Source organism: Amphiura filiformis, chromosome 5 (genome assembly GCF_039555335.1).
Source record: "Amphiura filiformis chromosome 5, Afil_fr2py, whole genome shotgun sequence".
NCBI lineage: Eukaryota > Metazoa > Echinodermata > Ophiuroidea > Amphilepidida > Amphiuridae > Amphiura > Amphiura filiformis.
In genome coordinates this window covers 25,894,880-25,920,789 of record NC_092632.1, presented here as the reverse complement: position 1 = coordinate 25,920,789, position 25,910 = coordinate 25,894,880, and the positions used below count along the sequence as shown (strand labels likewise).

Sequence of the window (25,910 nt, the reverse complement as noted above, 5' to 3'; positions counted from 1 at the left end):
ACATACATTACTGAAACGGCTAATCTTTTTTTTTTTACAACAAAATTTAGCCTAGTTTCACCAGTAATATTTGGAGAGACTGTCAGGCAGCGGTATGTTCCTGAGCCTTTGAGGCTAGGCCTTATATTGGCCATTCGCGGGATTCTTTATCCCGGCATTATTAGTAAAGCTTCATGTAAATGATTATCACAAACCGAGTAACGATGAAGCATCTACACTTCATATATGTACTTGCTTTCACGGCAATTTACAATGACCTCGTCAACGCTCAAGATCCATATGATCCGAATGCAGAGACCCCAACAGAATACACGGGACGGACCATATCACTTCTACCCGAGCCTGGAAAAATCACAGAAGAAATAGCTTTCACGGATTTACTGGATATGGCTGGTAAAGCTGGTAATGCTGCAACTATAAGAGAATCTTTGTTGGAAGTTTGTAAGTTCGGAGAGCCTTATTTGGAAGAGTACGACTTTCTTCTACCTGAAGGGGCATTGGTCGACAAGTTTAAAGACGCAATCGCGACCATATGTGACGATGCTGAAGCTGCGCCTATGGACACCGTAAGCGATACCTGCAATGATCTTGTTGATACCATTACAAACACTAACTTCGAGGATTACGTTATAGATCCAAGTAGGTATGAACAAATGATCAAATTACCAGAATTGAATATCGATTTTGGTGAGGATGAGGATGATGAATGGATAAATGAATATGATGATATTCATGGAAATGTTACACAGAGCGCGAGCAAAAGGCGGAAAAGAAACGTGGGTGCAGAAAGCGACTACAAACACGGTACGATACAGACTATGTTTCAGTATTTTACTGATACAAGCAGGTACCCTGACGTTAGCGAAGTATGTTATTTCATTGAAGGCGCCGGAGATACACGACATGTTGTGGAGGAACTATTTTGGCCCAATCTTAAAAACGCGGCTAATGCCTTGGCGGGAGCAGCTGGAAACTATTGTTACGTGAGAAACGATGAAGAATGGGGCACCCCTCCATCAGTCGAAAGTCCTTTCCGTCGCTTTGGCCAGATGATAATTGATTTTATCCGAGAATTAAATGACGAAGGTCGCTCTGAAGTCGACATATGCAGCAACATCGTTTCAAGTATTAACGAAGCGAATTGGGAGCACTCTTTTGGACATTTAGCGGAAACGATGACTTCAAATTTCTTCAGTTGGGTGCTCGAGGATGAATATTTTTGCAGACGTGTTTTGTCAATTCTTGAAAATGCCGACGAAGACGTGTTTCAGTTCAACACTATAACTGGTTACGGCTCAGCAATCGAGCTTTGTGCCCATGTATACAACACAACACACAGTTCTGGAGTAATTGAAGATATTAGTATACCGGTCGAGATCGGTTGGGGAGATGATTCATTTGACCTGAAGTCTTTTATATCTGTATTTGGAGCAGCGTATGGAATGCAAAATTTTAAAGATGGTCTTAGTATTGTCTGCCAATACGCAAATGATGGACTGAGCAGCGTAATAACGGCCCTTGATTTCAACCAGCTATGTTCAGCACTCGCAAGTGGAAATAAAGATTTTGAAAACTATCTGCGGCGCTGCCAGGATGAAGAACAATATTGGATTGACTATTGGGAAAAACACGAACGGTTTCAAGAATTTAAAGAACATCAGACTTATTTTGTGAATGAAATGCTAATGAGTGGTGTAAGAATGCTTCTGGCAAAGTTGGATTCTGACAGTGAATTTTACGATCCTCGCAATATTAACCCATTCCAAGTGTGTCAAATGGTGAATGATAATTTATACACATCCATGGATGATGTAACTGATCGCTTTTTGGCACCAGGTGTTAGAAATGCTTTTCGTTGGGTGTCAGAAAACGTAAGATATCGATGTAATGAACGACAGTGGCGAGAAAACTGGTTAACCTCAGAATTCGTCGATGATCCAAATCTTCATTTCGACAGAACATTAATGCAAATCCTCATGTTCATGGGAAACCACGAAACCATCCCGGAAACCATGGACGACTTGTGTAGTGCACTCGATTTCCACGACCCGTGGAGAGAATGGAGGGCTGAGGAATCGAGTTCAAGTTCAAGGGGAGGAGATTTCCGGCAACATATCGACTCCGTAGTCAACACCTTCTTCGATATGTTCAATGATAAAGATGTATGCACCAGTGTTTTTCAATTACTAGAACAAGATAACACGATCGTGTTTTACAACGTGACAGGCTATGCTGCAGCAGATTTGTGCGATATTCTTGTACAAGCTCATCTTGGCACATTCGACTGGAATAGGTTGCATGTACTACTACTAGACTCATTTACAGAACTCGATTGGAATGCTCCTCCAGATCTTCCAGGGTGGGTCACGCCCTTCGCAGATTTCGGTTCTCTCTTTGCCGTTGCTGTCAATGCATGGAGCCAACCAAAAGTTATTGATGGCTTGGGTGTGTTTTGTGAACATTTAGGAACACCAGTTGGAGCTCTATTAGGTTTTGAAAGTGAATTTGTACAACTTTGCAATGCCTATATCAATAAGGACTTTTCCACTTGGACTGGTGATAGTCTGTCCGCGTGCGAGAAGGTTATTGTGCCTATAGTGAACGGAAGAGATTACCCGGTTAGCTTGAGACCTTTTCCCGAAGAGAAATTGTTTGAGAAAATACAAGGTTATATTGGCATACAATTTGATGATTCTACCACCCCTGAAGACATCTGCCAATTTGGTGCGGATTTTCTCAATGAAGATATCAGTGTATATGACTATTTCTATAATATCATCGAAGAAGTTTTCCTCTTTGTGGCCGATGAATATTTGGTAGCTCTCTGTCGCGATATTGATAATGTCTTAAATCTGGTAAACGATAACGACGAGTTCCCATTCGACATTATAAATGAATTAATCGGTTTCGTGACCGGTTTTGGAAGCATAAGTGGCGTCTGTAATGAAATGGTTGTTGCTTATGACGCGAACGCCTTGCAGGACTACCTCCAAACAATGACAAACAGCATGACGAGCATATTCAGCGATGTAACGAGATGTGAGAGTTTCTTCGATTTCAGCAATATTTGGTTCGAGGAAGTGATGGTCCAGGAAATTTTCACGGAGATCATCGCCCTGGCTGGATTTGATGATTCCAGTGATATGTGCCAGACCGTGGTGTTCTATTTGACCCAGGAGCAAGAAGTGGGTAAGTGTGATCATTGGAAACATTCGAGGTTATTTTCTGGTACATTTCTTCTTCTTCTTTTCTTGTACTGTTTTTTGTTGTTGTTGATACTGGGGGCAAAAAAGCAATAGTAAAAATATCCCTTTTTTACCTTTTCCCCATAATTGAATGTTAATGTTAATAAAAGAAACCACAACCGCGAAATGTGGATATTCAACTAGTATGCCCACCCAGCAGGGCTACAAAGAATCACTAACCGCGAAATATGGTTATCAGCAAGCTTAAACTATAAATTTGCTCCCGAAAGAGGGCATGGTCTGAAGAATGAGGGATATTATGGGGTAAGTAAAAAAAGTAGCCATTTAGGTTACAGTATTGCTTTTTTGCCCCAGTATCAACAAAAACATCAAGGCGACACGATTAGGGTTAGGGTTAGGGCAAGAAAGCAACAGTAATTTTAATGTAACATTGACTAAAATTAACCAATTTAGTTGTTTTTCCAAGTAAACGGCGTTTTACATTGTGACGGATCTTAGATACGTCACTCTGCAACACGCCGGGTAATGTATCAACATCCGTCAATTATGCAAACTTGAGCTTCAAATCTTGGTAATATTATACTACTCACTATCTAAAATACATTGGCCAATTTTCATAAAAATGACAAAATCAACATCCGTCACTGAGTAATGCACCCGGCGATATTTACATTTTCTTCTTCTTCTTCGCCTTCCCCTCCTCCTACTGCTAGCTGCTACTCCTGCTCCTGTTCCTGCCCCTCCTTCTATTGAAATATAACAAGAAAATAATGGATTGTGCATAATATTTTGCAGGAGAGCCAGAGTGTGATGGTGTCTTAGATTGCGCCGGCGAGTGCAATGGTGATGCAACTGAGGATTGTGCAGGCATTTGTAACGGAGGAAGCATAACAGATTGCGCCGGCGATTGCAAGGGTAATACAGTTGAAGATTGTGCAGGTATTTGCAACGGAGGAAGTAAAACAGATTGCGCCGGCGATTGCAATGGTAATGCAGTTGAAGATTGTGCAGGCATTTGTAACGGTGGAAGTGAAACAGATTGCAATGGTGTTTGTAAAGGTAAGGAAGAACAACTACTACCAGTAGTGAGGTATAAGCTGTCAGCTAGTCAGGTGATGTTTTAAATTCCGGGCCCTACATTAAAAAAATAACATCAGAAGTACCTTTTGGTGTTTAGCCAGTATTATATCCGGTATATCCGTGAGCCCAAATATATAATTTCTCGTTTTCGGGACATTTATAATCCGAAAATTATATTGACTCAGGTCACTTTCTGGAAAGCTGGACTTAACAAGGCCATTCATGTACCGTATAAATTGATTCGACGGGTCACATGTAGTGCCACTGGTTCCACCAGAAATTGGTACACCATAAATTATATATCAGGGATAAATAATTCCCAAGCATTCGAACTTATATGTTGTCAAAAAAGTTAGAATTTAAAAAGCGACTTGTGAAATGAAGGCCGTCATTATCTCATTCATTTGTCATGTCTATAGGTGAAGCATTCATTAATGATTGCAACGAATGTGTAGGCGGAGATACCAGAAGAGCAGATAACTTTGGAGCTGATAAGTGCGGCAACTGTCGAAGTGATCCCAACTATGAAGAACAATGGGACTGTCATGGAACATGTCTTGGAACGGCGATAGTTGATCAATGTGGTGAATGTGTTGGTAAGAAACATAATAGACCATCATAATTAGTTTTTCTTCATTTTTTTGTAAAAGAAAATATCACAAGCTCAAGGTACTTGTGCTTTGATGATGTGCGTATAATATGGCATGGCATTGGTCCGTCGGGCTCCAGCGATAAGTACAATAATGTTATATTTTGCCGATTATTATTCTTTAGGTGATACAACATGGGGTTACGCAATTCAAGATTTACAAGGTCAAAGTTTACACAGGGGTCAAAATTGCTTACATTTTTTGAAACCCATACCAAAATTAAGCGACTTATCGTTCCGGGGTTACATGCTAAAAGGTCAAAAGGTCTAAAAGGTTAAATTTGAAGAGCTGTAGGGGCTAAGTAGATAAAATGCTCCAATTTAGAACATTTGAAACCATTTTTATCAAAATTGAAGCAATTTTCTATTTTACCCCTTTTTACTCATAACTCCAAAAACGATAAGTCGTATGATGTGAAAAATATATATTTCCTGAATCCTCAATTATGACGTGAGGAATAATGTGGCAAAGGTCACAGTGGACACACACACACATACAAAAACATTTTGACCCCTGTTTAAACTTTTACCTCAGATATCTCGAATTGCCCAGAGGTGACAATTAATACCCCTCGGAATCTAATTTTGACTACCCATAGAACAAGGAAAAACACTTTAATTGGCAAAATCAATCTTCCTTGCTCTGCCATCGGACTATTAGCAGTTTCTCTAATAAGCTAAATTAGCTCGGCTTATATAATAAGCCTACTTAAAATATCCTTGATAGGCTTTTAGAGAGCCATTCTAGATCACACAGTGCATATATCACGTGCTGTATGGTATAAGAACCAGATCACTTTATCTGCTTCTGCAGATTTCGCACTGAACTTGTGACAAGGGTAGGCCTACGGCTATTTTAAGTGCAGTGAGATTAAAAATCCGTGCAGTGAGAATTAAAAATCCGAGTTTAAAATACTTCTATGCCATTCAGGTTTCAACCGGTCAAATACAACAAGTCTTGTGGTATAGCTGGTGGTTAGAATGATTAAACATCTCGTTTAATCCCAGCATTCCCGGTGATATGGAGCGTGCCCTGTCTACATTGACTCACTGTATCCATGAAATCAAAACCTGGATGTCATCAAACTGTCTGAAGCTGAACGATTCTAAAACGGAGTTCTTTGTTGCAGGGTCACCTTACAATCTTAAACACTTGCCCCAAATTGAACTCACAATTGGCACAGCCAAGATCAAGCCATCTGAGACTGTTCGAAACCTCGGCGTCATGTTCAATCCAACAATGACTCTTTCCAGCCATGTCAACTTCCTTCGCAGATCTATCAATTTCCAATTAAGAAATCTCTGGCGTATTCGTCAATTCATCGACCAGGACACTTGCCACCTTGCAGTTCTTGCGCTCATTTCATCTCGTCTAGACTATTGCAACGGACTCTTCACTTCATTATTCGGCAAAGACCTTACAAGACTACAACGCCTACAGAATAATGCTGCGAGACTGGTTTTTGCAGTTGGTCGCAGAACTGACGCTTCCAATCTCCTAGAGACCTTGCACTGGCTTCCAGTTCGCCAACGAGTACTGTTTAAAATCCTTCTGTACGTCTATAAGTCCATGCAACAACTGAGTCCCAACTACATTTCAGACTACTTTACCGTTTATGTTCCTCCTCGTACCTTGCGATCGTCTTCTGACACTAACCGGCTTGCTATTCCAAGACGCAGCCACAGAATGACTGGCGAAAACAGATTTCACATTGCAGCCGCTACGGCATGGAATACACTACCCGTGGACATAAAATCTGCTGCGACCATATCCGCGTTCAAGTCTATGCTAAAGACTCATTTGTTTTCTTGAACTGTTCTCTTGTTATTTGACTTTTTGTGTATATTTTTGTAAGCGCCATGGTATCTTTGTGAATGGCGCCATAAATGCCTGTAAATGTAAATGATTAAAATTAATCTATATTGGATTAAAGTTTGTATTGTCTTTTAACTTCACTCTGAATAAGGTGGGGACACTGGAATGAGCTTGACTGCAAACGACGGTCGTTTGGACTGCCGCGGTAGGTGTGACGGAGAGTGGATACAAGACACGTGTGATTACTGTGAACCTGCGCCTCTCTCTGATGTATCCTATCCATTCGGCAGCAAGTATAAGGATTGCACTCAATCATGTATCCCACCAGGTTCAGGTAGGTAGTTAACATTTATATTTTTAGGACAAATAATAAGTCTTAAATGCCATTCTGCCAAAATCCTTACAAGAAATAATACACGAATAAATAACAAATACGTATAGGCCCTAGAACTTGACAAGTTTGTTTAGTTGACATGTATATAATACCTTAATCGTTCTACGAAGAACCCAAAATGTTTCTGGAAGGCCAGAAAGAACCATTTTATAGATCTGAAAAAGGTTAAGGCGAAAAATACAAACATAATTTTGAGGTTCTTTCAATTTCCAAGAACCTCTTTCTCTTGACGGTACAGGACAAACAGAAGCACCATTTTATTGAATATTCTAAGAGTGTATTATTTATGACATTAAATAAAACTGTTTATAGTAGTTAATAATGTGCGCGAGTAGTGCGCGGCAAATGCTAAAATACAAAGGGGATGTACCGGGCCGGAGTCCAGTAGCCAGCGGAGGGGGGGGGGCTGAAAAAAAAATGAAAGAAAAAGTGCCCCTCTTACAAAAAATGAAAGAGAAAATCAGGAGGGCAAAGGAGAAGAAAAAGGGCAAGGAGCCCCTTTTCTAGCAAAATTCAGGGCCAAAATAGTGTAAAATACAATTTTTTCCGCGCTACGCGCGCACATTGTAACAATAAAGCCCTTTTTTAAGCCGGATAATGGGCGGAAATAGTGTAAAATACCATTTTTTTCACGCTACGCGCGCACATCATCCCAATAAGGCCCTTTTCGGGAACCTCGAAGACATACAGTCTCTATGTATTGTATGATGCAACTGCAAATTTTTTCGTCTGTGCCCCCAAAATTTGATTTTGCCCCCCCCCCCCGACCAAGAAAGCTGGCTACGCCCCTACCGGAGTCACCGAGCAACATGACCAAATCGTCCCACTGATCTGCTACTAAAACAAAAGAACATTACCGGGACAAATGCGAGCAAAACACGCGAAAAAAAATGTAATTTCAATGCTAAAATAAACAAAATTGACGACAATTATGTCCTAGTCGTGCCAAAGGAAGGTGCATATAGGCCTAGTTTGGCAATTTTGCTTTTATAATACTGAATGGGCCAAAATGGGATAAACTTATGCAAATCGTAAATGTTGTCACAACATTTTCCCTTCTATCTCAGGGGCGGATCCAGGAATTTTTGATAGAGGGGGCGCCTTTTGGTCGACGACGAAAAAATGGTGTTAAGGGGGTTACCCCCTCGAAAACTCAACGGTTTTGGCCCATTGTTTGCTGTTCATGGCCAAATTTGTTCATTGTTTTAATTTCTTTCATTTTTTGTATTTTTAAGTTAGGCTGGCGCCCTTTGCTAGTCAAAAAATAGAGGGGGCGCGCGCCGGCTGCGCCCCCCTAAATCCGCCCCTGTATCTCCCTTACTCTCTTTTTTCCTTTTTTTAATATAAATTATTGCACATTAAAGGTCAATATCTTTTTCAATTGTGTGTTGCCACTCTCAAGTAATGATACCATTTCATTTTTGATTTTATTATCATACGTGCATAGGACTCCCTCGTGCTTATGAAAATGATTGCGGTGAATGTGTGAATGATGCAGACACGGGACTAAATGTCTGTGGTCAGTGTGAGAGTGACCCGGATGCAGATGCAACATCTTGCGAAGGCTGTGATGGCGTTGCAAATAGGTAGGAATGTGAATGTCCGGCCACAGGGAATGTCTTAGCTTTTGTGTAGCAAAGGCGGGAGCAAAAGTAGGCATTATAGAAATAAATTTCCTATCCTTTATACGGACATGATGTTCGCAATCGTGATGTAACCATGGGGTGTATAACAGTCCATCTTGTTCCCTCCCCCCCGGCCTCCCCCAAGCATGTTGGCCGTCATAGTTTCACCTCGCCCTTCCTCCATTTACACTAGACCTACTAAATGCGCATGAGAATATGAGGAGCTAGGAGGTTTCTTACTAGGTGCAACAGCCAGACTGTCACATTGGCTGTATCAAACTGATGTACAGTATAGATAGGGAAAGCCAGGGAACCTACCAGCAGCTACAAGCATCATGTCGCAAACACAAACATTTTATTCTAAAACCTTATAAACATGTTTTGGTTGGTACGTTTTAATAACATAATGTCCGGTGAAAGGTCATGATAAAGTTTTTGAAACATTTCATTCACACAAGCATGTTATGCATTATCATACCACACTTGTGATGAAGTAGGGTCATCTACGGCCTGACAAACCACACCCGAAATTCGATTGTCCAATCAGATTTTGTGTCTGCAAACTAGACCACACCCACTGAATTAGTGCAATATGATGTGATCACAATGATATTTAGGCTAATAATCAGGTATTGATGAGTATGATGAAATCATGCAATTTTGTATCTTAAAACATGGAACTTGCATTAGGGTGCATGGCCAGCATTCTTTTTTAAACCATATACCACATAATAACCAACTCTGTTTTGAACATGATAGAGAATTTAATAAGTTACACACATTAAATACTTATTATGTACTATTAATATTCTTCATCTCTTATCTGTGTTAAATTCAAGTGGTAAAGAGTATGATGCCTGTGGTGTATGTGGAGGGGATGGTACCAATTGTGTTGGTGTCAGCAGAGTTCAACCAAACCTAATTCCAGATAAATTGATTGAGGTATCTATTCTTTACTTCTGTTTATATTAGATATCAATGCAGTATATATATATGTGACCATCCACCACAAAGTGGTAGTAAAGTCGGCTCTAGACCATTTTCTGTTTATTGCAGATGTTGAAAGAATGTACTTTCAGCTTTAAAATGACACCTCAACCAGCTTCATCGGACATCGGGAAGTGAAGTTATGGTTCATCAAAGGTCAAATATTTTACATAGAAATCCATATACTGTTTTGATTGTATCTCAAAATGGAAAATGCGGACTTTACGATCAGTTTGTGGTGAATGGGCACATATGTGATGCGATCAAGCAAAATCAGTCGGAACTCGGAGATATCAAATTTTCAGTTTCTTATAAGATAGTAAAAAGCATTTACAAAGCTGGATTTTGCAGAAAACCCCATTGAAATTGAACGACCAGTTCCAAAGATATGAGCAATTTAACTGTTTTCAAAACAATAAGAAACAAAAGGAAATAGTTCCTTTGTTTGGCTATATCTCAAAATCAATATTTCCGAGTTCCGACTGATTTTGCTTGATCGCATCACATATGTGTACATCCATATCAAAACGATGCACTTGTCGGCTGCTACATGTGTCTCATTTCAAATAATAGCTAAGAATAAATACCAGACTCAACTCAAGTGGAGGTCACTTCAAATCATCTCCAAGTCACATGGTTTATGAATACAGAGAACATTTCTTAACCATGTGACTTAGGGATGATTTGAAATGGCCTCCATTTCAGATAAGTCTCATTATTTATTCCTAGCTATTATTTGAAATGAGACACATGTAGCAGCCGACAAGTGCATCGTTTTGATATGGATGTACACATATATGCTAATAGCATAATGTAGTATTATAATGTAGATTATCGATGCCATGTCTACTGCTGATATTAGATGATAGCTTATTGATGTCACATTTACTGCTGATTAACTACCTGATATTTGTAGTAGATATGGCATTGATAAACTACTGTATACACTGAAATTTTTACGGTGGTTTTATTTTTGCGGATTTCGCGGAAATAAAAACTTGCGAAAACATGATAATTAAGCATTTTACTATATTATTCTATTGAGGAAATATCCATAACCGCGAATTTAACAACCCTTGAAATTGACAATGATACATGAAACTGAAAATATATTCCGGCGAAAAAATATTGGCGTATACAGTACCTGGTATTAGCAGTAGATATGGAATTAATAAACTACCTGATATCAGCTGTAGATATGGAATTGATAAACTACCTGATATCAGCTGTAGATATGGAATTGATAAACTACCTGATATTAGTAGTAGATATGGAATTGATAAACTACCTGATATCAGCTGTAGATATGGAATTGATAAACTACCTAATATCAGCAGTAGATATGGCACTGATAAACTACCTGATATCATCAGTAGATATGGAATTGATAAACTACCTGATATCAACAGTAGATATGGCATTGATAAACTACCTGATATCAGCAGTAGATATGGAATTGATAAACTAACTAATATAAGCAGTAGATATGGCATTAATAAACTGCTTGATATCAGCAGTTAATATGGAATTGATAAACTACCCGATATCAGCAGTAGATTTGGCATTGATAAACAACCTGATATCAGCTGTAGATAATGCAACAAACTGCCTGATATCAGCAGTAGATATGGCATTGATAAATTATCTGATATCAGCTGTAGATATGGCAATGATAAACTGTCTGATATCAGCAGTAGATATGGCATTGATAAACTACCTGATATCAGCAGTAGATATGGAATTGATAAACTACCTGATATCAGCTGTAGATATGGAATTGATAAACTACTTGATATCAGCTGTAGATATGGAATTGATAAACTACCTGATATTAGTAGTAGATATGGAATTGATAAACTACCTGATATCATCAGTAGATATATCATTGATAAACTACCTGATATCAGCAGTAGATATGGAATTGATAAACTACCTAATATCAGCAGTAGATATGGCATTGATAAACTACCTGATATCATCAGTAGATATGGAATTGATAAACTAACTAATATAAGCAGTAGATATGGCATTAATAAACTGCTTGATATCAGCAGTTAATATGGAATTGATAAACTACCCGATATCAGCAGTAGATTTGGCATTGATAAACAACCTGATATCAGCTGTAGATAATGCAACAAACTGCCTGATATCAGCAGTAGATATGGCATTGATAAATTATCTGATATCAGCTGTAGATATGGCAATGATAAACTGTCTGATATCAGCAGTAGATATGGCATTGATAAACTACCTGATATCAGCAGTAGATATGGCATTGATAAACTATCTGATATCAGCTGTAGATATGGCAATGATAAACTGCCTGATATCAGCAGTAGATATGGCATTGATAAACTATCTGATATCAGCTGTAGATATGGCAATGATAAACTGTCTGATATCAGCAGTAGATATGGCATTGATAAACTATCTGATATCAGCTGTTAGATATGGCAATGATAAACTGTCTGATATCAGCAGTAAATATGGCAATGATAAACTGTCTGATATCAGCTGTAGATATGGCAATGATAAACTGTCTGATATCAGCAGTAGATATGGCATTGATAAACTGCCTGATATCAGCAGTTAATATGGAATTGATAAACTACCTGATATCAGCAGTAGATTTGGCATTGATAAACAACCTGATATCAGCTGTAGATAATGCAACAAACTGCCTGATATCAGCAGTAGATATGGCATTGATAAAATATCTGATATCACCTGTAGATATGGCAATGATAAACTGTCTGATATCAGCAGTAGATATGGCATTGATAAACTACCTGATATCAGCTGTAGATATGGCAATGATAAACTGCCTGATATCAGCAGTAGATATGGCATTGAGTAACTACCTGATATCAGCAGTAGATATGGCATTGATAAACTACCTGATATCAGCTGTAGATATGGAATTGATAAATCACCTGATATCAGCTGTAGATATAGCATTGATAAACTACCTGATATCAGCAGTAGATATGGCATTGAGTAACTACCTGGTATCAGCTGTAGATATGGCATTGATAAACTACCTGATATCAGCAGTAGATATGGCATTGATAAACTACCTGATATCAGCTGTAGATATGGAATTGATAAACCACCTGATATCAGCTGTAGATATAGCATTGATAAACTACCTGATATCAGCAGTAGATATGGCATTGAGTAACTACCTGATATCAGCAGTAGATATGGAATTGATAAACCACCTGATATCAGCTGTAGATATGGCATTGATAAACTACTTGATATCATCTGTTTTTTTACATAAAACATTTACATAAAATACATTATCTCCTGACCTTTCAGCAGCTGCACCACAAACCATTTGCATCTGTAATTCTTTATTTCTTTTCTAATTTCAGCTTGGCATTATTGGTGCTGGATTCTCTGCAGATGCCAGTCTTAAATGTTTGTATACTAAAAAATCTGATGATTCGCAGTTTGAGGGTGAACTTATCCAGAGACACACTACCCAATACATTGTCTGCTCAGCAAACCTTGCTGCTGGTAAGGCAATACAAATAAATTAGTTTGATCTTTCGATTGACCATCGATGCATGGTCTATCCTTATTTTTTATGAAATCAATTACTTAACTATTGTTAATTGTTATAACATAAGAAAAATAACATGTATTTATATTGACCAAGATAAATTTATCACTAATTCTGATTAATTAGTTGTTAGTTCATTATAATAATCATCAAAGCAGCATTGACGGTTTTTTTTATGAACAAGGTTGTATTTACAGTGGGAGACCATCTTTCTTTTATAGCTATAATGTCAAACTATATTGTGGGTAACATAATCTGTATTCTATTTCCATGCCTCCCTAGGCCCTTGATGTACTACAATTTAAAACGTCTGGGTTTACTGCAGTTTGGGCATCTAGTTGTGTCTGCAGTCATCAGTGAAAGTTTAGTTCTCGGATGGAGGGTGTCTGACAATTTCTATTATGCAGTCATTACTGCAGTGGATTGTGATTTTTACTTGGTCTAATAAGTTTCATGATTATGAAAGAAGTAGTACTTGTAAATATTATATATATGATTAAATTGTCATTTTATACAGGTGACTATGATGTTGCAGTGCAACGGGGTTCTGATTTGGTCACTGACATTGTTGCATCACTTAAGGTCTATGCAAGTAAGTTGAAACTTTATAATGAACAAAAAGAGCCTTAACAAGTACTGCGTGTGCCATGTTTGGGTATCCTATTTTAAGAGAGCAAAACTTTTCACCATTTGTTTGTTACATTGAATTTAATGAATTGAGCTAGTAATGTGTAGTCCTGCACTAAGTGCTACTTTTCCAAACCTTTTTGGTTTTGAATGCTCATATCTCTTAAAGAGTTATTGTGTGTATAATAAATGTGGGCTAGAAATGACATTTTTCAGAAGTATATGTAGCGCTAAAAATTTTCCAACATAAATTTGACTGATCTTCTTGCTGATATTTATTTTCAGATATACAGATCAACTCCTTTACGCCTGACACTCTAACAATTAATAAGGCCTTGGCAGGGACTACCTTTAATACTGTGGCAACAGCATCAGATAACACAGCCTTTGCTGCAATCCGTGCTTTAGATCCTGATGTATGGGATGTGAAGCCTACGCTTTTGGCTGATACTCAATCAGGTATATGCAACTTACAGTGAGAATTTCAATTGATTGAACACAGTATGATGAACGCCCTGCCAGTGACCATGCACCTACAGTGAAATTACTGTACACATAACTAAATGTAGCGGATGCAATGTAATTGCATGCACATCTAAGGGAACAGCCCAAAAGTTCGCTATAAATGAAATCGAACTTTTGGGTTGTTCCCTAACATGATACACTGTCTTCATTCATTGAAATGCTCAAGGTAGAAAAATGCTGATGATATTGAAATGTGGAAAATCTTACTTTCTTTTACATCAGCATGATTCAGTATTGTGCTCAGTACAAATTGTACAATGTTGCTACAGGATGTCATACAAATTGAACATAAGTACATAGGTATTAGGGTTACAAAATATCTGTTGATTGCTGAAGTTATGTTTCTTTAATATAAACTTAAAACATATTCAATTGATTTTGAACTAGGTGAAACATGGCAACTATCAGGAGAGTTCCTGAGTGATAATGAAATCCAATTTAACATGCGCTACCCAGCCAATTCTGGACAACTGACTGCAAGACCAACAATCAATGGGGTATCATCCCTAAACCGTCAAGTTGATCCATATTTACTGACTGCATACTACCAGGCACCTCAAGTGGAATATGCTAAATTTACACAAGACGGTAGGTTGATGAAGCATTGATAAAGCTTTTGCCTAGCCTAACTCCATCAATCTTATACTATATCTTCCCACAATCTGGGTCATGCAGCAAGTGAAGCAACCGTGCAGATGGGTTAGAAGACTGAAGGATTTAGCCTAACTAAACTTTGCCATGGTTGCTCCCAGATGACTGATATATAATTAAAGACCGAGATAAAAAGAGTTTATCGCGTCTGACGTCATCTGTCAATCAAATTCGAGCATGGTTTGTTTACAAGTGTCGTGATGATGACTTGCTGAATGTGGCGGTATAACCGGGCGCCTTATTGTTAATTTTGCATCTTCAAACATGCAAACCATCTCAAAAGATAGGTCTTCATAGTAGGAAACTTTCTTTGGCGAATTAGGCACCATGTCAATAATGCATAGAAAGGCTGCTTTTTGCCTTGTAAAAGTACGTAATTTTTCGCCATTTACTGCTATTCCTTTTCTCCGATCAGCACCAGATATATTACGCGCTATTAACCTGTGTAAACCAATCAAGGATCGTAATTGATAGTGACATCAGACGCGGTAAATTCTTTTAATCTCTGTCTTTAATTATAGTAATCTACTATTCGTCCAAATGTGGAACTCACTGCAAGGTGGTCTGGCCTTTTGATCACAGATGAAACAATGAAATGTAAAACATTTTTCACCATAAACTAGCATTCATTGGATGCTAGGGAATACATGTTAAATAGTGGCATGCAATGCACAATGGGGCATCAGTAAAGGAATTTAGAGAAAGAAAGACACAATCAGCAAAAGTTAAGAAACCTGTAGGCCTAATAACAAAACACAAGAATCATTTCAATGTTGCTGGTTATGAAATTAAATCTGCTTTGATAATATTATTGAAACCATTTCTTTTTCACTATTTCAATTCTTGGGACCTATTTGATCATTTTGTATGATTCTACCACTATTTTCCTCATTATTGTTAGCAGTGTGTACACTGATATGACTCTATCATTTTTGGTCAGCTGCATTGCTGCTAACCCAAGACTCTGAAAAAGGTCACTTTTAAGCAAATTATTATTGTTATTATTTTTCAATACAGGTGCTGGTTTGATTGTGTCTTTTGATATTGGTGTGGACTACGAGGGCTTTGCAAGTTGCGATGATGTCTTCTCTAATGCTGAGGTGCTTGGTGATGGTGCTCAGTGTCAATGGAGGGGTCCAAGAAAACTCTATATTCCCATTGGTCAAGGCAATAACTTAATTCAAATAGGTATGTAAGATCACATTTAATTCTTTAAAGAGAACTTCAGAGATCCCACAATCCTAAACCAAAATATTCTTTGCACATGTCATTTTTTGCATTTTAAAAATACTTACTAATGTGATAACTACCCAGCAAACACTTTTACTGAAAATGTTCAAATGTTGGGTGCCAAATTGACCAATTCAGCATCGATTCTGCGCCCCCTCCAAGCGATGAAGGTCAAATTTATCATGTGATTTGTGTGCATTTCAGCAGAACACCATTTGAAAGATCAATTTAAGACTGATATAACTTCATTATAACAAAATTAATTAGAGGAAGGTCCTACTTGTGCAAATTTTGCTCGCTCCGCACGTAATTGTTGGTGGAGGGGCACCATTATGTATCCTTTGCCCTGGACACCATAACTCCTAGCTACACACCACTGCACTTTAGAAAGAGGAAAAAGCCATGATTTGGCTTTTTGTGTTTTTTTTTTTTGTAATCTATAAACTCTATTACAGAAATGCGGTCAAAAATGGTTATATTTTGGCCTTATTTGATAATTTACAAAATAATGCCAATATCCAAAAAATGAAAAACTGTTCTTCAAATGGATTACACAAAAAAATACACACAAGCCAAAATGTTTAGCTTTTTGATTCCAGTTTAGGCTTATTTTCTGACTGATAAGAACAATAATTATTTCTTGCAGGGGACACTCTGGTGATTAAGGAAGGTGCTATAACTGCTTTTCATCAAGACTTGAGCCTTGCAGCCAGTGGAAGCATTACCATTGAGGAACCAGATGAGTCCTTGCTACCAGAAGCTGTCATCACTGGTTCTCCTAGACTGCCTAGCTGTGGTTATGTTAAACTAGATGCCAGGAAGTCGCGTGGTGGTGGAGGCAGACCTTTGACATTTGAGTGGTCTGTGTCTAGCTCAGGTGATACAACCAGTGTGTCTGAAGCCCTGGATGCGCTTAATGGTAAGTTGTGTATACTTCACACTTTTGTTTCTTACACACTGAGGTATAGGACATTTATTTTTTGAGGAAAATACCTCAATAAGGTGAACTATTGCATGACATACTTCTGTTTGAAAATCTGCTTGTGCTTTTTTACCAGAAGCCTAGAACTGATTTAAATAGGGTACCCAGCAAACAAAAAGACATTTTCGACATTTGTCGCAAAAGGATAGAAAAGGTTGACAGAAAACATTTAATGTCATATTATATAAGGGTAGAAAATGTTTTCATAGAGTTTTGTGACCTTTATGAAACCATTTTATTAAAATGCATTTACCAAAATCAAAACCCAAAACATGTCTTGTTTTAAGATGAATACCGTCTCCATAATATACTTACATGTAAAGCTGATGTAAATATGTTTTTTTTTATTACAAAACTCCCAAGAATTGAAATCAAGTATTTTGTTTTCTTCATAAACTTTAATTGCACATTATGTTTTCAAACATAGAGGTATGTCCCCAGCAAAAAAACATTTAAATGTTGTTTTGCATAAAGGGTTTACAACATTTTTAATATCATGCAAAAAATATTTTTGCCATCTTGATGTAAAATATTCTAACATAATATTAAGTATTTTCCAAACATTTTTGCCAACAATATTTTTTGAAATGTTTTTGAAACATTTTTGAAATGTTGTTGTAGTGTTTTCATGACCTTTACATAACCTGACATTTAAATGTTATTAACGCGGTTTGACCAAAACCAAAATCCGTTTATAAGTTATAACATGTTTATAACATTTTAAACACATTTTTGTGAATGCACTATTGAACCCTTGTCCATTGAATTATAGAATATCTGCTATAGTATCAACAATTAAACTTCCAGCAAAGTTAGGCATGTTTGTATGTACAATGCTACAAATGTATAACTCAATCACCCTCTACTGAAAGTTGCTAAATTTCCTGTTGGCAGTGGCATATACGAGCGTAGTCAGAACTTTTCAGGAGGAAATTTTCAAGGGGGAACATTTGACAAAAATGGGTGTAAGAGCACAAAAAGTTCTTGAAGATATAAAATTTTTAGGCAAAAAAAGGCCTAAAAATGGGTGGCCAGCATCACATGGGGTGCGATTATGCTTTATTTCCTGGTACTATGGTGTATTTGCTACAAAGCTACTACCTGCTGTGATATGTGGTGTGTCAAATTTATTATTAAAATGAGTTTTCTGCATTTGACTCATGATATGCATAATCAGAAACATGATGACTTTTGTATCTTTCTACACTTAATTGTGTGAATTGATATTAACTAATTATGTTGCATTTTCATATTCAGGTCTTAATGATGGTAAAGGTTCTGCTTTAGTAGACATTGATGGAGCCAACTTAGATGCAGGCACATCTTATACATTCACCCTGGCCATTTCCAACTTCTTGGGTGGCAGTGATACAGCCTCTTTTGGTGTACAACGTTTTGAAGTTGCAGCACCTGAAGTCAAAATCCTTCCACAGGGAATTGATCCAGACAATGTTAAAGTTTCAGATAGGTATGTTAAGTCAAGCTTGGTTAGAGAGAGCGTTCCCTTTGAAGGCTGAATTTGCAGAACCAATGCCTCTGAAAATGTTGACTTATATGTGAACCATTGTAAACATGCAGTTTTTTCTTTGTCTAAAGATATAGAATTGAAAACAATAAAAGTGTTTCTTGATTACTAATGTCACTTTTGTTGAATCTATTCACTTTTGAGCTGAAAAGCATACCCTAAATGGCGTCAACTGAGAAATATCTAATTTATACCCTAAGTGGCGTAAACAAGAAAATGAGCTAATTTGATACCCAAGGTGTCTTTTTGATGTTGCAGACCTATAGATACTAAAGAAAACATGCACAAAGGAACAAGAATCAATTAAAAAGTGGTGATTTTTATCAAATTAGTGCAAACTCACTCAAACAACAATATTACTAACCCTAAACGTCTAAGGATTTGGCTGAAAAAGAACCCCTAAATGGCGATGCCTTCTGAAAAAGTACCCCTTTTTCAAAAAGACGTTGATGATGCTGTGTGGTGAAAAACGTACCCTTTTAGACATTTTTCTTGGACGCGAGTGCGTAGCAAGTCAAGTAGTGAGTGACCCCCCCCCCCCCGGGATGAGGCACTGCAATACATGTAATTATGTCATGCATGACTTTCAAATTCAATGTCAGAATCAACAGAAACCATTGGAAATAAACTTTTTTATTGATAGCTATTGAACAAAACCCTAAAAAAGGATGCTAAAATCACAACCCCATTATGATTTCATCATGATTATGATGGCAATAACATAATCTCAGGGTTAATAGAACTGAAATGTAATAACTCATCTGAATTCCATATGCTACAGATTTGCCCTGACTGCTGAAGTTACATTTTATTCTGCATGTGTGCCAGCAGGAGAAACCGTCTTTGAATGGTCCTGTGATAACGCCCGTGTACCTATGAATCTCAAGACTCAAAACAGCAGGAAATTGTTTGTGAAAGAGAACTCCTTGCCCAGTAAGTATTAGCAGTATGACCTAGCTGAAAATAAAACCAAAAACCCATATTTGTTAGTTTTTTTATCGATCAAATAAATGCATTTTATGGTGTGTTTCTTTCTAGACCGTTGTAAAATAAAATAAGTGTAAATTTCCACTTTTTTATATCTGAAATTGATTAAGCACTGCCTAAAATTAAAACTAATGGACTAAAACAAAACACTTAAACCTGAAAAAGGTATAAGAAAAATAACTCAGCTTCAATACTCCATAATTCCCTTTCAAGCAACTAATAAATATTAGATTTTTAAATTCCTCATCAAATTTTTAACTTATGTTGCTAGGTGGAGAAGACATCCAATTCACTGTCAAAGTTTATAAATCCAGTGATGAGACCGCCTATGTGGAACAATCAATAGATATAACTACTATAAAATCTGAACTAGTAGCCAAAATCAAAGGTGCCAGGGAGTTCACTGTAGGCCGAGGAAGTGATGATGTCGTATTAGATGGTTCCCTGACCTATGACCCTGATGAAGAGGCTAGATCATGGGTGTATTCCTGGGGGTGTACTCAGGTAAGTCAAGGGTTGCTATTATTTCACCTTAAATCTTAAGCCAGTTTTGAAGGAAATTTCTACTCCCCATTCCAGAAAAATACAACACTATTTTTTGCGATTAAAAAAAATATTACCGGTATCAAGTTCCAAATGAAACATAGCTCAATCCTAATCATTCATTTAGTCCGAACTGGCAATAAAAGAAAAAAATCACTATTTTACTACTTTCTTGAAAAAAGAGCCAAACACCATGCATTTTTGGCATATTTTCTAACAATTGAGTCACAAAAATCAAAGACTTGGAACAAGTCTAAGCATTCAAAATCCGAAATTTTGCTATAATATTTTTTTTTGTGTTACATTAATTAAATGATTGGTTATCAGAATGAAACATGTCTTTTACGATAATTAGACTGCATAAACTGAAATTAGTCTTGGTACAAGTCTTTGAGCTTGATTGTCACAACATACGAAAAACACCTTAAAAACACATATTTTGGCCCTTATTTCCAAAAATTGACCAAATATTAAAATTTGACTTTTATTGCCAGTTAGGACTGACTACAGGATTAGGATTTAGCTGTTTCATTTGGCAAAACAGGATAATATTTTTTTAATCCCAAAAAATAAGTTCTGTATTTGTCTGGAATAGGGAGTAGTCTGAGTAGCTCTGAGTCAAAGTCATGTACCAGTCCATGAACAGGATCCAACTCAAAGTGTGAACAGCCTCAGACCTAACACTGTCTTAAACCTTTACCATTTGTTCAACTTTCCAAAATTTCTTACATAAAGAACCTTTGTGACAGACCAAATGCAAGGATATATGACATTGATATACTATTGGATGGCTGAGCATGATACCATAACATATCGCATGAGTCATACAAATATCGGACGAGCCAACGGCGAGTTCGATATTTGTCTGACAAATGCGATATGTTATGGTATCATGCGAAATAAGCCATCCAATATTATCATTATTAGGTTTTCTTAACTCCTAATAACCCTGAAAACATAATAATGTAAATTATTGGACCAGTTGTGTCAAACAAAATGGGCTACCAAGAACTTTTATCATTTTGTAAAAAAACTTTTGGATTTATTATAAAAAGTCTTAGGGGGGAGGGGGAACATATATCTTGTAATGAGTAATGTTCACAAAACTTTGCAAATTCTTCATCTTACAGATAACAGACAACAGTGCCGCCTGGTCATTTGATCCAGATCATCTTGGTGAATTGATCACCAATGTAAACAACAATGATGGTGATGTGTTGACCGTTAAACCGTTAGCCTTTGAAGCAGATAAGTGTTATGAATTCACTCTTACAGCCACCAAACAAGAGAGGTCTGCAACAGCTAGTGTTATTATATGTGCTGTCAATGGAGACCCACCCAAGGTGAGTACTGCATTTGTTTGTTTGTTTGTTTGTTTGTTTCAACAGTTGTTTGGCATAGCTTGTAATGTGTATGAGAATCACTGAAATTTGGTTTTACTGTATATAAACGAATACGGACCCTAATTTTGGAAGATACAATAAAGTTATTGGTCTAGAAACTTGCCTTACCTTAGGCCGTTCACATTATATTGGAACCAACAAAAAGCTGGAAATTTTCATGTGTACGTGTACAACAGATGACTGGCTGGTAAATATGGTAAAAACTAATATTTATGCATGAGTTATAACTTGAAAGTGGAATTTAAAGACATGTCATAGGGATAGTAGTTCTAGTTCTAGTAGTAAACTTCTCCTTCAGTATAATAGATAATCTAATTTTAGAACATAACAGATTCATGAAGGTTTTTGTTTCAAATCCTTCTATATTATTGAGTATGTTTCATATTAGGGGCTAGATTGGTAAAGATCATCTTTAGCAACTATATTTCAAACAAGTGAATGAACGAGCAAGCTCAGTTTAATTAAGTTCCTGTAATTCAAGGTAACAAAGAGTCTCTTTCCTATATTAATTGTTTTCAGATTGAAATTCAAGCGCTTCAAGATGGTGGTAAAGTCAAAGACACAGATGTGATTTTCTTAAGAGCCAAAATATCTGGAGCAGAAGCCGATACGATTACATGGACAACTGTAGGCACTGAAGATGGTAAGATGGTTTATTGGTCTATTCCAGTTGAAATCCATACACCCTCTATGGAAGACTCGACCTTAATTATCCACACAGGGAGTGTAAATTTCAAATGGAATTACCTGAATGGTAACTCCATTAGAAATCTAAACTCCCTGTGTTGGAGATTAAGATCATGTCTTCCATAGGGGGTGTATCAAATTAAACTGAAATAGCCCAAATGTGTCACATAAAGTGAACCATTTTAACATGCATGGTAACATACACAGTTTTACATAACGTGACCTGCTCCCACAAAATTAAGCATAAGGTGAGAAGATACTGTTCATCAAACAACAACATTCAAAAGAAAACAAAATTTTGATTTTTGAAGACAAAAAGCAAGGAGCCATCCTAACATGTTTGGTATGATTTTAAATTGCATAAAGTAAGGATTTCAAATCTAGAATATCTCAGACAACTTTATGCTCATTTTACGAGTTTATTTTCCCAAATTACATGAATTATGGCAATATGAATAAAAAATAGAGTATTTCAAAAGTGACAAAATTTACATTGAATTTTTCTCAAAACACACTAATGATGAGCACAGCCGTGATTGTTGATCTGCCACGCTGTAATGAGCCTGTAACAATAGCCAGTAGGAATTACCCTGGAGGAGGAAATATCCCAAATTTGTCACTTTTTAAATGTTCTCTTTTCTTTTCATTTAACATGTTTAAAATAGTATAACTTGCTACTTGGGGAAATAAAGTTACATCATGCAGAATGATTTGGTCATTTAAGTTGTGTGTCTTTAAGATACTTGCTTTAATTTAAGTGTACGGATACTATTTATGCACAAAATAAATGTAAATGCCCAAGAGGGATACATAATACTAGCATGCAGATGATATTGTTGGTATTGTCAGTTACTGCATCAAATATCATTAACAGTTCACAAGCTCAAAAGTTTGCCAAACTTACCGGCATGTCCAGGATCTTTTCCTGCGGGGGGCTCAGGGGGACTTTCAGAATTATGCGGGGGCTTAATGGCTAAAATCACCAAAAATGACTGATTTGACATGATTTTTAACAAAGTGCGGGGGGCTTCAGTGGGTATGGCATTATCTTTTCTTACTACAAGGAGTACCTGAATTGTTGTTAAATGTTTGGTGCTGTAATTTGAAGGTCTTTTAGCAACAATCTGAAAAGTGTTAGGCCTTAAGCATTTGGCATCATGCACTATAATATCAGAAAGTTTCTGATTTGTTATATTTAGTTTATTTATCATGTTTTATCATATGTGATGCGATCAGGCAAAATCAGTCGAAACTCAGAAATATAGGATAGTAAAAAACATTTACAAAGCTGTATGTTGCAGAAAACCCCATTGAAATTGAACAACCAGTTCCAAAGATATGAGCAATTAAAGAGTTTCCAAAACAAAAGGAAATATTTCCTTTGTCTGGCTACAACTCAAAATCAATATTTCTGAGTTCCGACTGATTTTGCCTGATAGCATCGCATATTGTTCTTTATTTTTTCATCCTCCTCCTCATCGTCATTATTATTTTGCCAATTACCATTATTATTCAGGTTATGGTTTTATTGACTTAACTGATACAAGCAATTTGCTGCCAGGATTTCCAAGAGTCCTTAAAGCTACAGCAAGAGCAGGACATATGATTGCTATGATTGGTGTAAAAAAAGGTAAGAGTCCTTGATCCTGAAGCAGGAGCAGGGTATATGATTGGTGTAAAGAAGGGTAAGTATTGCTGCATGGTGTTCTTATCACAACCGGTTTTGACATTCAAGTAATTCTGCGCTGTCATGTTGCATGGTATATACTGTATACAAGCACGTATCGCTCCCAATACTGCAAGTGGCATATGTTGTAGGAATTATAATTCGAACTCCCATATGAAATTTTTATATCATTTTTTCTTCTTTTGGAAGGATTTGTCCCTAATTGCAGTCAGCAAATGATTAAAAAGCAATAAAAATCAATCCTTTCAACTGAATATTCAAATAGCACAGATTGGTCTCTTAAAGCCATATTTTACCATTTTCAAAAGAAGTAGAATTGTACTTTTTTACAAAATTTTAGTTTTCCACTGTCATGACTGTCAGATATGTCCTCTTTTAATTTTGGCCCAAACAGATGAGGCAATACAAAGAAAATTGGTTAGTAATACTAGCGTATATATGTAGCCAATGTGAGCCACTCCTTCGAATTGGATCAGGCTCTTTTGATATGTCATGACCGCCAACATGCCATGTACGTACTGTGTTATCGAACATCGCGTATCTGTTCGACTGATATTTCCATCGTAATAATAAACTAGAAGGTTTGACAAAACTACAGCACCTAAAGTCTTGATTTTGCAGGATATGTTAGTTTACTCAAGTACATTACAATTGTTTAAAAACAGAATTTTGAAAAAAATTGAGGGCATTCTCATTAAAAGATTTGAGAACCACTCCTTTTCATTGATTAAACAAATGAAAATTCAAATCTTTTGACTAAATAATTATCCATATAAATTGCAGTTGTCGGCAAAAGATTTACAAATGTTTTTGATTACCAGGAGAAAGATCATGTATCAAACACCATCATATCAATATGTATATAGGCCTATACACAGTGGCGTAGATTTCTTTTTGACATGGGGGGTGGGGTAGGAAAAAAGTCTTCAAGTATAGTGAATCCAGCACCTTTTGACGAACGAATAAATTCATGGTACAAATGTGCGCAAAAATTTTTGCCATATTGAAGCTAAACTGGTGAAATATGGTACAAAAAAAATTTGCACTTTGGGGGCTAAAATGACCAAATATGACGTTAATTTGGTCAGAAACCCACACACAGGCGTCAACATTGAGGGGATGATTGTATGGACCCCCCCCCCCCCCCGGCAATATTGGGGGAATTTATCCCCCCGGAATCTACACCTATGCCTTTACATGATAATATATGAAATGACCAACACTGACCGCTGAGTGCACCAAATCCGCGTAAGTTACTAGTTTAGTAGCTTACTTCTTTAGTAACTACTCCGCAACTGGCGCGTATCTTACTAAACTAGTATTTTTGGGACTTGCGCTGAAGCGTATCTGGCGAGTAACTACTTCTTTAGTATCTTCGTTAATGGAGCAGTAAATCCCAATCAGCACCTTTAATATCACGTTTTTAACCACGCGGTCGATTGTTATTCAATTTCAACAATATTATGTCACTAAATACCCGGTACAAACAAAATACCATATCAGTGTATTTAGCGTGCTTTGTAGTAGTAGGCCTATGGTTATGAATGTGATATCTATTTTGTCACACCATGACAGAAGGGGAACACGCGGGAGTGGGGAACTCAGCAGTGTAGTTTTTTTGTAAAAATCCTTTCGGGTCAAAGTAGTTTACGTGTTCAGTCGGGTATCAGGATCAGTTGTAGGAGGGGGAAAAGACAAAAACAAATTGGTGGATATGTGCCATTGTGATAATTGC

The 25,910-nt window shown here is 37.0% G+C and overlaps 1 protein-coding gene across 1 annotated transcript in view; it reads left to right on the top strand.

Annotated features, from left to right (window-relative positions):
* Positions 1 to 25,910, top strand: part of LOC140152871 (uncharacterized) — a 41,013-nt gene continuing 15,103 nt past the window's right edge. The window contains exons 1-18 of the mRNA XM_072175397.1: positions 1 to 3,189; positions 4,002 to 4,265; positions 4,706 to 4,882; positions 6,903 to 7,085; positions 8,593 to 8,731; positions 9,610 to 9,712; positions 13,138 to 13,282; positions 13,846 to 13,920; positions 14,241 to 14,414; positions 14,868 to 15,068; positions 16,149 to 16,319; positions 17,008 to 17,280; positions 18,601 to 18,811; positions 19,650 to 19,801; positions 20,127 to 20,359; positions 21,529 to 21,741; positions 22,321 to 22,444; positions 24,005 to 24,118. Coding sequence (XP_072031498.1) covers positions 180 to 3,189; positions 4,002 to 4,265; positions 4,706 to 4,882; positions 6,903 to 7,085; positions 8,593 to 8,731; positions 9,610 to 9,712; positions 13,138 to 13,282; positions 13,846 to 13,920; positions 14,241 to 14,414; positions 14,868 to 15,068; positions 16,149 to 16,319; positions 17,008 to 17,280; positions 18,601 to 18,811; positions 19,650 to 19,801; positions 20,127 to 20,359; positions 21,529 to 21,741; positions 22,321 to 22,444; positions 24,005 to 24,118 — 5,962 coding nt within the window. The 5' untranslated portion in view covers positions 1 to 179. The remainder of the gene's footprint in view (positions 3,190 to 4,001; positions 4,266 to 4,705; positions 4,883 to 6,902; positions 7,086 to 8,592; positions 8,732 to 9,609; positions 9,713 to 13,137; positions 13,283 to 13,845; positions 13,921 to 14,240; positions 14,415 to 14,867; positions 15,069 to 16,148; positions 16,320 to 17,007; positions 17,281 to 18,600; positions 18,812 to 19,649; positions 19,802 to 20,126; positions 20,360 to 21,528; positions 21,742 to 22,320; positions 22,445 to 24,004; positions 24,119 to 25,910) is intronic.